At 46.5% G+C, this 11,615-nt stretch overlaps 2 protein-coding genes across 2 annotated transcripts; one reads left to right on the forward strand and one right to left on the reverse strand.

The window, feature by feature from the left end:
* Positions 1-360: 360 nt before the first annotated feature.
* Positions 361-624, reverse strand: LOC119299958 (ankyrin repeat-containing protein At2g01680-like). Its single transcript, XM_037577062.1, has one exon. The coding sequence runs from the start codon at positions 622-624 to the stop codon at positions 361-363; it is 264 nt and encodes an 87-aa protein (XP_037432959.1).
* An 8,240-nt stretch (positions 625-8,864) lies between these two features.
* LOC119297821 (putrescine hydroxycinnamoyltransferase 3-like) lies at positions 8,865-10,420 on the forward strand. The gene has a single exon (XM_037575455.1). The coding sequence runs from the start codon at positions 8,999-9,001 to the stop codon at positions 10,301-10,303; it is 1,305 nt and encodes a 434-aa protein (XP_037431352.1). The 5' UTR covers positions 8,865-8,998; the 3' UTR covers positions 10,304-10,420.
* Positions 10,421-11,615: the final 1,195 nt, after the last annotated feature.

Raw genomic sequence — 11,615 nt, forward strand, 5'->3', positions numbered from 1 at the left:
ACGGAGTCTATCGACTTGCCTAAAAAGTACTTGCAAAAAAAGAAGGAACGCCAGTATCATCATCCATACAAAATAATCACTAGCATGGACCTAGCAGTAATCATCAGCATGCAACCCATCGCCTGACGCGACTGGGGAATCCAAAGCACTGGATCTAACAGGCAGTGCCTAAATCCACTCGAAAACAACATAACTGCTAGAACCAAGCAGATCAAAGCACAGCGCGTGCGGATGACATATCCTGCATCGGATAATGCTCAGGAGAGAACCTACTGCGAAGTTTAAACATGCAGCTAGCACGGGCGGGACAATGCTCGGGCAACTCACCCCGCAGGCAAACTTGAAGAAGACCCCGAGCTACTAATCGAGCGAGAAGAGGGGCTCACTGGTGTGCCCTTGCTTGACGGCGACGTGGAAGGCGTCGAGGTCGAGGCGGGAGCGGAGCTTGGCGGCCTCGAGGTCGTAGAGTGGGAGGAGGAGGTGCACGACCTCGAGCGCGCCGGCCTCCGCCGCGATGTAGAGCGCGGACTCCTCGGCGACGGCCAGGAGGCGGCGCACGGCCTCGGCGTCCGCGGATCGGACGGCCGCGAAGAGCACCTGGTGGGAGAGCGGCAGGAGATCCATCGTTGGGCGGGCGGCCAACCGGAGAGCCGGCGCGGAGCTGACCAAACGGAACCCTAGCACGTCGGCCAACCTGCTCGACTCGATCTGGGGCATAGGGTAGGGAGAGATGGTGAGGGGAGGGAGGGACGAGGTCGGCGGCGGTGGTGAGGAGGGCTGCAAGGTCGGCGGTGGGTGGGAGCGGCAGGGAGAGAACTGGATCGGGGAAAGGAGGCCGGGGAGAGGACTGGATCGAGGGAGGAGGCGGCGGCGGCTGCGAGGACAAGAGGGGTGCGATGGGGGGAGTCGATGGGATCTGACCTAGGGTTTGGGCTGCGGGTGGGGGTATCTCTTTTTCATTTTATTTTCCTTTTTTCTGTAGATGGATGGATGGATGGATGTGGGCTGGAGAGATGGATGGATGGATGGATGGGCGCCATGTCATCGATCCGTGGGAAGAGTCCTGATTGGTCGAAAAAGCAGTGATTTAAAAAAGTGTCTAAGTACTAAAAATAGAGGGATTTTGTGAAGTAGCTATTCAAAATATTTTGCAAAATGGCACCACACAAATTTTCACTAGAGTTAGACCACATTTTATGGATAAGGACCAATTTCTATGCATTTCTGATCTTTCTAGCTATTTTTAATCATTTTCTGAGTGCCCGAAAGGAGGTTTTTTTGTGAAGGAACTACCAAATAATTGTTGCAAAATTGGACCAAATCAATTTTCTAAAATACTAGGACATATTTAATGCACAATTGACAAAATGGTTGGGTGTAAAAAGTTTTGATCCACCTCTCGTGAAGAATACAAATTTCCGCCGATTCAGCTGGAAGCGGGTCAAATTTGAACTGCAGCTGCCTCATAAGTTTGCTATTTATTTTTTACAAAAAATCATTTCTAGGTACATAAGTATCTATTTAATCAGAGAAACACCAAAAGTTTTCCAAGATTCAACCACTAGCTAGGAACGGTCAAGCCCGCCGTTTTGACCGCATTTTGTAACGGGAATAAAAAATTCAAAAAAATTCAAAAAATTGGGAAACCTTCGCATTGTGTCATCATATGTGGCCAAGTTCCTAGGAAAAATAACAAACTTGTAATACGGCAATTATTTTAAAAAAGTGTTCTCAGAAACGAGCTATCACGTGTGGAGATCAATGGCTTTCAAGCCAAAATGATCAATCTTATGGCCACATTCATGGCATAGTTTGTTCAAATGATCTCATATTGTGCACAAGGGTGCATATTGGAATGGCAAACAATGTTTCCTAAGGAAGTTTTCATTTTCGTTGGACGAAAATACCATTTTCCATTTTTCGAGTGCCCGAAAGGAGGTTTTTTTGTGAAGGAACTACCAAATAATTGTTGCAAAATTGGACCGAATCATTTTTATAAAATACTAGGCCATATTTAATGCACAATTGACAAAATGGTTGGGTGTAAAAAATTTTGATCCACCTCTCGTGAAAAAGGCAAATTTCCGCCGATTCAGTTGGAAGCAGGTCAAATTTGAACTGCAGCTGCCTCATATTTTGCTATTTATTTTTTCAAAAATCATTTCTAGGTACATAAGTATCTATTTCATCAGAGAAACACCAAAAAAATTCCAAGATTCAACCACTAGCTAGGAACGGTCATTCCCGCCGTTTTGACCGCATTTTGAAACGGGTATAAAAAATTCAAAAAAAATCAAAAAATTGGGAAACCTTCGCATTGTGTCATCATATGTGGCCAAGTTCCTAGGAAAAATATCAAACTTGTAATACGGCAATTATTTTAAAAAAGTGTTCTCAGAAACGAGCTATCACGTGTGGAGATCAATGGCTTTCAAGCCAAAATGATCAACCTTATGGCCACATTCATGCCATAGTTTGTTCAAATGATATCATATTGTGCACAAGGGTGCATATTGGAATGGCAAACAATGTTGCCTAAGGAAGTTTTCATTTTCGTTGGACGAAAATACCATTTTCCATTTTTCGAGTGCCCGAAAGGAGGTTTTTTTGTGGAGGAACTACCAAATAATTGTTGCAAAATTGGACCGAATCATTTTTATAAAATACTAGGCCATATTAATTGCACAATTGACAAAATGGTTGGGTGTAAAAAATTTTGATCCACCTCTCGTGAAAAAGGCAAATTTCCGCCGATTCAGCTGGAAGCGGGTCAAATTTGAACTGCAGCTGCCTCATAGTTTGCTATCTATTTTTTTCAAAACTCATTTCTAGGTACATAAGTATCTATTTAATCAGAGAAACACCAAAAAAATTCCAAGATTCAACCACTAGCTAGGAACGGTCATTCCCGCCGTTTTGACCGCATTTTGAAACGGGCATAAAAAATTAAAAAAAATCAAAAAATTGGGAAACCTTCGCATTGTGTCATCATATGTGGCCAAGTTCCTAGGAAAAATAACAAACTTGTAATACGGCAATTATTTTAAAAAAGTGTTCTCAGAAACGAGCTATCATGTGTGGAGATCAATGGCTTTCAAGCCAAATGATCAATCTTATGGCCACATTCATGGCATAGTTTGTTCAAATGATCTCATATTGTGCACAAGGGTGCATATTGGAATGGCAAACAATGTTGCCTAAGGAAGTTTTCATTTTCGTTGGACGAAAAAACCATTTTCCATTTTTCGAGTGCCTGAAAGGAGGTTTTTTTGTGAAGGAACTACCAAATAATTGTTGCAAAATTGGACCAAATCATTTTTATAAAATACTAGGCCATATTTAATGCACAATTGACAAAATGGTTGGGTGTAAAATTTTTTGATCCACCTCTCGTGAAAAAGACAAATTTCCGCCGATTCAGTTGGAAGCGGGTCCAATTTGAACTGCAGCTGCCTCATAGTTTGCTATTTATTTTTTCCAAAAATCATTTATAGTTACATAAGGACCTATTTAATCATAAATACATGGTTTGGTGGCGATACGTCGAGGTTTGGGCGGTGGCCGAGGGCCTCAACTCTAGAGCGCGTAAACTCGCATGCCCGTAGCGTGGTCACCGCGTGACCGTAATGTTGCCATGTGTTCTTGGCGGCTTAGGAATGTCTAGTGGGTTGGGCACTCTCCAGGTTGGTGCTAGGAAGAAAATTACAACATAAGATTCTCACGAGAAGACAGATCGATGCTCAAACATGAATTAACAGCCAAGTATTTGATTAGCGGTACGGGAAATGCACATGGCCAATGGGCGTGAGTTTTGGCTGAGGATGATCATCTACTAAGGAGAATGTCTTCACAAATTTTTAGCTTAAAAGGAGGATCCTAGGTGGTACTTGCTTTGCAAAGTACCACGCTGGACAAAAATATGAATGTTGAAGCTGGGCTCAAAATAATGAATGCATTGAGCTGAAATTTTGTGGAGGATGGTTATTTGGGCATAGGAAAGCATTGTAGAAAATTGATACCATTTGGACATGCCAAAGTAGTACTTCCTTCACAATGCTCTTCTATGGACAGAAACTTGGAAAAACTAGTGAGAGAGATTGGATGAATGAAATGAGCTCAAAATTGGTGTAGGTAAGTTACTTAGGTATGGTCATGCCCTGGTCAATTTTCAGATCATTTGCGTAAGCCTAGCTAGTACTTACTTCACAAAGCTTCTCTCGAGGTAGAAACTTTGGAAATTTCCCGAGAAAGATTTACTAGGAAAATTGAGCTGAATATTATCATGTGGCAATGATTTGGGTATGGAAGAGTGCCTGAAAAGTTTGAGGGTAATAGGAGGGGTCTATATAACACTTGCTTTGCAACGTGCCAATTTGGCCATAAAATATAAATTGAACCTGGGCTCACATAGATGATTTTACTGAGCTGCAATTTGGAGGAGGGTGATAATTTGGGCATATGAAGAAACTGTATAAATTTCATGCCATTTAGAGATATAAAAAAGGTACTTCTTTCACAATGCTTCTAGGTGGACAAAAACTTTGGAAATTTGCCGAGGAAGACTTACTAGGCAAATGGAGCTGAATTTTGTCATGCGGTAATGATTTGGATAGGAAAGAGTGCCCAAAAATTCGTAGGGCAATCAAGAATATATAAATAGCACTTCCTTCATAAAGTGTTGTTGTGAACATAATAGGAAAATGAATATTGTTGAATTAGTTTTGAACTAGGAAAGGAAGGATTTTTACATATTTGATGAAGATATGACCCAAAGAATTTATGAGATTTTTTTGGGAATTTTGGGAATGATAGAAATATAGGTTGCTTCACAACCTAGGGCAAAAACTGCCACATGGACATGACACATAGGCAAAACTGATGAGATGGCGCCTAGTCATCACAACCCACCACAATCTACAAGGCTATGACCATCTATATTGGTCATTAACAACTAGAAATAAGGCAGCGGACTAGCACTGTTTGCTTTGTGACCATTTCGTGTAAGGAAATTACGACCTTTCTGACCAAAATGGTCGCATGGTTTAGGGTTTGAAGCCCCCTGAACAGCTTTTGACGAATTGGTCTAAAATGGTCATAAATTTATGACCAATTCTTCGAGGGTCACTGAAAGAAGGTCATAAGTTGACATATTTCTTGTAGTGAGGCATGTTAGACAAGAAATATTGGTACTGTTGTGCCATTTGCTCCTGTGGCAAGAAACCAAACCGCCCCAGCCCCATCCCAACAGGCACCAGCTGGGGGAAATTGGTGTTGTTCACCATGGGAAATCCACCTTCCATCTGCATCTGTCCCCCTTGCACACCCATTTGTTGTATATTTGGATTGGTAACCGCAAAGTTACTACCAGGTCCCACATCCCTATTTCCAGTTTGGGTTCTTTCTTGCTGTCCTCCCCTCTGCCTGAGCCAAATGATCCTCCCTTGCCATTCAGATCTCTCCCACTACCCATCGAAGTCCCTTCTCCTCCAGAACCACTACTATTAGTCCCAGACCCCTCCCCCCTGTAATTTCCATCCTTGTTTCTCCAATCAAATCCTTCCTGAGTATGAGTGCTTTAACGGATGAGGGTGTGATGGCTGTTAAAAATGCTGCATGTGAGAGGCTTCTTGAGCAGAGAGTGGAGATCAAGATGAAGTCAAAGAAGATCAATGACTGCTTAAATAGGTTTCATGTTGCTATGCCCAAGCCTCGTGACAACAGAGATAGGCCTACTTGCATTCCTCTGGCTGTTCTTGAAGAAACTTGAGAGGGACCTTGAGAATGAGAATGGAGGTGCTGGTGTCTATTCCGCCAGTCTCAAGAAGCATTACTTATTGGCCAATGATGAATGGAAGGAAGATATTCCCCCTGGAATATTGGATGGGCATAATGTTGCTGATTTCCTGGATCCGGATATCTTGGAAAGGTGTGAAGAACTGGAAAGGGAGGAGGGCCTTCGTCTTGAAGAAGAAGCTGCTCAGGATGCTTTCATGATTGATGGACATGACGAATTAACTGAAGAGCAACGTGAGATATTGGGTAAGATAAGGAAGAATAAGGCAATGCTCATCCAAGAGCATATGATGAAGAGGAGTACTGCAGAGAGCCGTCCTATTGTTCCAAGGAAGCATGACAAAGACAGGAAATTCACAACCAAGAGATTGGGCAGGCAACTCACATCCTTGGGCGTTGATCCTACTGCGGCTGTGAACCGACTTCGCAACCAGTCAAGAGGCCGTAAGCGTGAGATGTCACTGAGCAGAGCTGATGGTGATGACGCCATGGACGTTGATGGCCAGCATTCCGACAAGAAACTGCGTACAATGTCGAGGTCTAGGTCCAAATCACGACCAATTGAAGAGGTCGTACCAGGTGATGGGCTCAGGGACACTGCTCAAAAGAAGAAGGCCATCAAGAAGTCGAGGGACTCTGTCAAGAACAGGAACAAGGAGGTCGCCGTGGAGAGGCGGACCCCGTCATCCCCACCTTGAAACCGAAGCATCTCTTCTCTAGAAAACGAGGCATTGGAAAGACCAGCAGGCGCTAAGCCAGTCAATGTGGATGTTGCTGCTTGCGATCACTGGATCAGGTGTGATAATTCACATGATTGCTATGTTCATGAATAGAAGTACTGTTTTTGTATGTGGATAGGGTTGTGCTGTAGGGAGCTGAGAGTAGCTGACGTATCGTACTGCACTATCGAATTGGATTTAGTAATTTTGTCAGTAACTAAAAAACCCCGCTATCATCATAAAGTGGAGATGGTGATGCAAGCACTGTAGATGGCTTGCGAAGATTGCTCGAGCTACATACACATGTTTATTGTATGTTGAAGCTCAAGTCTTCATTTTCTCCTTGTGATGCAGGAACTGTTATTTCCTGGACTGGGGGTCAAAGAGGAGATAGAACTGTCTGGATTTTAAGTTTTGTTTGGCTTTTGTTCTCTTTTACGCATCGTTCGCATTTGTTAGACTATGTCGTCGCTGAACTGTATGGTAGGTACCTTTGGTTTATTATATGCACTAGTGCGGAGTGGAGTTAATGTAATCTAACGGCCTGCTTGTTCTACCTTTACTGAAATACGTAGTATGTTGCTACTTGCGAGTACTTGATTGTTTCAGTTGTGTTTTTACCCTTTCTGAGATGCAATGGTGCGAGATGGTTTAGATGAGTATCCATTGTTATGTGTCCATTATAAACTGAACACGGATTGAGCGAGATGGTTTTGCTGATTGTTGCGAATTCTGCCGTTGTCTGTCTACTGAAGGGTGCAGTAATTATATTTGGATGCGGAAGAAGTTTTGTACGTACTTTATTCACAGTTTCTCTGTTGTAATTTCTTGACATGTTATTTAGATTTTCATTCACAAGTATTCACGCATGGCTACACTCTCCTTGCACCTTGCTAGTATACTTGAGCTTAAACAGACAGCACGCATGCATGAACCAATACGTCATTATCAAGTTAAATACAAACATGGATCAATGCAAAAGAGAACGCAAAAGGGGGCAGACAAATTAGAGAACACAAGTTGCTCACGGTTAGCACAATGTCAACTTGCTCCCAAACTCTCCACCAACTGATATATATATATCCTCACGGTCACGGGCAGGTTCGTCTGGGCTGCGTTTTGATGATTTAGACGCACTGACTGATGGGGAGATGATGTCAAAACCCACAGATTAATACGTACACCGTCATGTGTATGCGGGCATGCCTTTACGACCACCATCGAATATATACTATTTTCCAATACTTTTGGCGGATAATCGTTCGCCGCCTCTAGCAAAGTCACGAATATCTAATGTGTATGCAGACATCTCTTTACTACTCGCTTCGTTTCATAATATAAAATCTTCCATCTGTTTCGGCAAACCGGGGTTCGCCGCCTCTAGCAAAACCATGCTTATCTAATGCCAAAACTCTAGTGATCAACACCAATGTCAGTAATTACAAAAGCACTCCTCACCAATTCATTCTTAATTAGCAAAACTACTAACTCAAACATCCATAGTTTTCCCCGCTTTTTTGCGTCTTTCGTCCTTTCTTGGTGAACACATTGTTTCCGACAGAGCCATGCCCGTCGGAGAAAAACATAGCTCACTGTTGGTTCATCAAATATGTAAGAGTGATAAAAAAAATTGTACATTGAGCCATATGTTTTCTATTTTATAACAGTTTTGTTATTTCTCAGACTATTGCCAAAAGACTATTTCTAGCGATAACTGCAAGTGAAATATTGAGTCGGACGGCTATTAATACTTGACTAGGAAATAACTATTCTATTTAACTTTTAATTTCAAAAGGAAGAAAAACTGAAACCAAGACATATGTGGCAAGGAAGTTTGATTTTATTCATTTTTGTGCGTTAATTGAGTGACATAATTGTGGAACTCATTGTCCACTCTTCAACATGTTTTTATTGAAGGCAAACTCTTGGAACAGCCTTTCACACTGCTTTATAAATAAAGTATACCTTTAATAATACAAGGTAGTGAGGAGGCCTTCATGCAAAGCGGATTCAGGATAACCGGACAAACACACGTGAGTACGTTGTCGAGAAATAATACAAGTAAGCGTAAGTACAACGCCACGGTACATCCTAACACACTTAAGTTCCACCACAACACGCCATGAGGGAAACAGTAGGAACATGTGACATTTGCACGTTCTGGGTAACAGCCCGTTCAATAGTCAAAACACAAGCATGGATTACAGTACAGGCGGGCCAGGTCAAGTCTCAACTACATTTACGGGGGTTTGATTTCACCTACCGGCTACCGTTTCCCGCGAGCGTGTTCCAGACTTCCTATAATCTTACAACCAGCATCAGGACGACCACCAAATCATACAACACAACACAAGAGTACAAGACGGCAAGCAATAAGCAAAGCCTCCACGTACTCCTACAAGCTCTCTGTTGCAAACTTTTGATCATTCTCGCCGGCCGATCAAACTTGATTAGCGACAGAGAAACTGCTGCCCCGATACACAGCAATGGAGGTCAAGGTGTTGAGCTCCAAGCTCGTCAAGCCTGCCTACACTGCCGGCGAAGCGCCGACGCGGGCCACCGAGTACATTCCACTGTCCATCTTCGACAAGGTGACGTTCGAGATGCAGATGGCCATCATCTACGCCTTCGCGCCGCCCGCGCCCACCACCGCCTCCATCGAGAAGGGCCTTGCCATGGTCCTCGCCCAGTACCGCGCCTTCGCCGGGCAGCTCGGCGAGTCCCCCGACGGCACGCCGTCCGTCATCCTCAACGACCGTGGGGCGCGCCTGGTTGAGGCGACCGTGGACGCCGACCTCGTCGACATTGCGCCCTCGAAGCCCACGCCGGAGCTTCTGAAGCTGCATCCTGACCTGGAGGCGGAGCACCAGGAGGTGGTGCTGCTGCAGCTGACAAGGTTCCGGTGCGGCTCGCTCGCTGTAGGGTTCACGTCCAACCACGTCGTCGCCGACGGCCACGCCACCAGCAACTTTCTCGTGGCCTGGGGCCGCGCCACCAGGGGGCTCCCCATGGGTCTCCCGCCAGTGCACCACCACGCGGAGCTATTCAAGCCACGCTCGTCGCCTCGCGTGGAGCACGACCACCGCAACAGGGAGTACTACATGCCGTCGCCCACCGACGTGGTCGGTCACCACGGCGATGCCGCCGACAACATCGTCATCCACAAGGCGCACTTCACCAAGCACTTCATCGCCGGTCTGCGCGCCAAGGCGTCAGAGGGGCGCGGCCGGCCGTTCAGCCGGTTCGAAACCATCCTCGCCCACCTGTGGCGCACCATGACGCGCGCGCGCGACCTGAGCCCCGAAGAGACCTCCAAGATCCGGCTGTCCGTGGACGGGCGGCACCGGCTCGGCCAGCCGGCGGAGCACTTCGGCAACATGGTGCTCTGGGCGTTCCCGCGGTCCACGGTGGGCGACCTCCTGAACCGGCCGCTGAAGCACGCCGCACAGGTGATCCACGACGAGGTGGCGAGGGTGGACGGCGCCTACTTCCAATCTTTCGTCGACTTCGCCACCTCCGGCGCCGCCGAGAAGGAGGGGCTGGCGCGGAGCGCCGTCTGCAAGGACGCGCACTGTCCGGACGTGGAGGTGGACAGCTGGCTGACGTTCCCGTTCTACGAGCTGGACTTCGGCACGGGGAGCCCGAGCTACTTCATGCCGGCCTACTTCCCCACGGAGGGGATGCTTTTCCTCGCGCCGTCCAACTTCGGCGACGGCAGCGTCGATGCCTTCGTACCCCTATTCCAAGATAACCTTCAAGCGTTCAAAGAATGCTGCTACTCCATGGAGTAGGTGGCCTAACTGTGAATTAGTCGAAGAAACAGTGAGCAAGGCACATACATTATTTCATTTATTATTGAGAGGGTGGCCAAAAATATGTTTTTTCTTCTTCTCGTTGAGAATTGTATAGTGCCACTGTTATCATGTATACTATTAACACGAATTTTCGGATCAAACAAGTTCCATTATAAACAAATATACCTTATCTTACCTACTGTTTGATCTGACTTGAACACTAAACTAGAAAATCACTGAATTAATTACATAATTTTCCTAAAAAGCTGTTTAAGATGGAGCAGATTACAAAAATGAAAGTGTATTTTGTTTTCTGTGGGAAACAACAGGGCTCTGTTGCGTATGTTTTATCAAATTTTAAATAAGTGGTACATGCAATGGTTTTACAAAAGAGCAAAAAGAAAATAAAGACTACACATAAAAGTTAGCAAAAAGAAACTAAGAATGAGACAACAACAGTAAGAGAAACACCATGGCAGCGTCTGGGGAGATCCTGGTTGAACTAAGAGCATCTCCAGCCGTTGGCCCCCCGGGAGGCGTTAAAAATCACCCCTGGGGACGCACCGGCGCAAAACGCGCGTTGGGGGCGTGTTGTCACCCAGTCGCGGCGCCCACGGGATTTTTTTCGAACGGCACAAACACGGCGAGTTCAAACCAAATTCAACCAAACACGGCACAAACACGCCCGCTCATACATATTTAAAGTATTTTACAAAAAGAAAAAAACACACTACTAGGCCCGCCGGCCGTCTCGCTCGCCTCGCCGCTCCTCGCCGGCCGCCGCCTTGCAGTTCTACATGCCGAGGAGGCTGTAGAACTGCGTGTAGTCGCCGCCGCCGTCGTCGTCGTCGTTGTCGCCTCCGCCGTGGCCGCCGTCCCTGGTGCAACCCTCCCCCGATTGGCGCGGCGGGTTGGACGGTCCGGCGGCGTCCTCGTCGTCGTCGCTGTCGAGGATCATGACGCCGTGCTCGTCCTCGCGCCCACGCTTGCGGGTGGCGATCTCCTCTAGGGCACGGGTCTGCCGGGCCATCTCAGTCCGGAGGTAGTCGTCGCGCGCCCACCGCAGGGCGTCCGCGTCGGAGAAGCCGCGCCGGGCTATCTCCTCGTACTCCGGGGGAAGGCTGGGCTCCGATTTGGGCGCGACGAGGACGAGGCGCCCTGAAGCGGGGGTGGAGTCGGCGATGCGGATACCGGAGCGACGGGTGCGCCGGCTGACAGGCGTGTCCTGGGGCTCCGGCTTGACGGGCGTGTCCTGGGGCTCCGGCTTGATGGGGCGAAGGCAGGGAGAGCCGGTAGACCGACCGGACGA

The sequence above is a fragment of the Triticum dicoccoides genome, chromosome 5A (assembly GCF_002162155.2).
Source record: "Triticum dicoccoides isolate Atlit2015 ecotype Zavitan chromosome 5A, WEW_v2.0, whole genome shotgun sequence".
NCBI classification, from domain to species: Eukaryota; Viridiplantae; Streptophyta; class Magnoliopsida; order Poales; family Poaceae; genus Triticum; species Triticum dicoccoides.

What these genes read in the sequence shown, in the direction of transcription:
- LOC119299958 (XM_037577062.1), bottom strand. Translation starts at nt 624, where the DNA reads ATGGATCTCCTGCCGCTCTCCCACCAGGTGCTCTTCGCGGCCGTCCGA.
- LOC119297821 (XM_037575455.1), top strand. Translation starts at nt 8,999, where the DNA reads ATGGAGGTCAAGGTGTTGAGCTCCAAGCTCGTCAAGCCTGCCTACACT.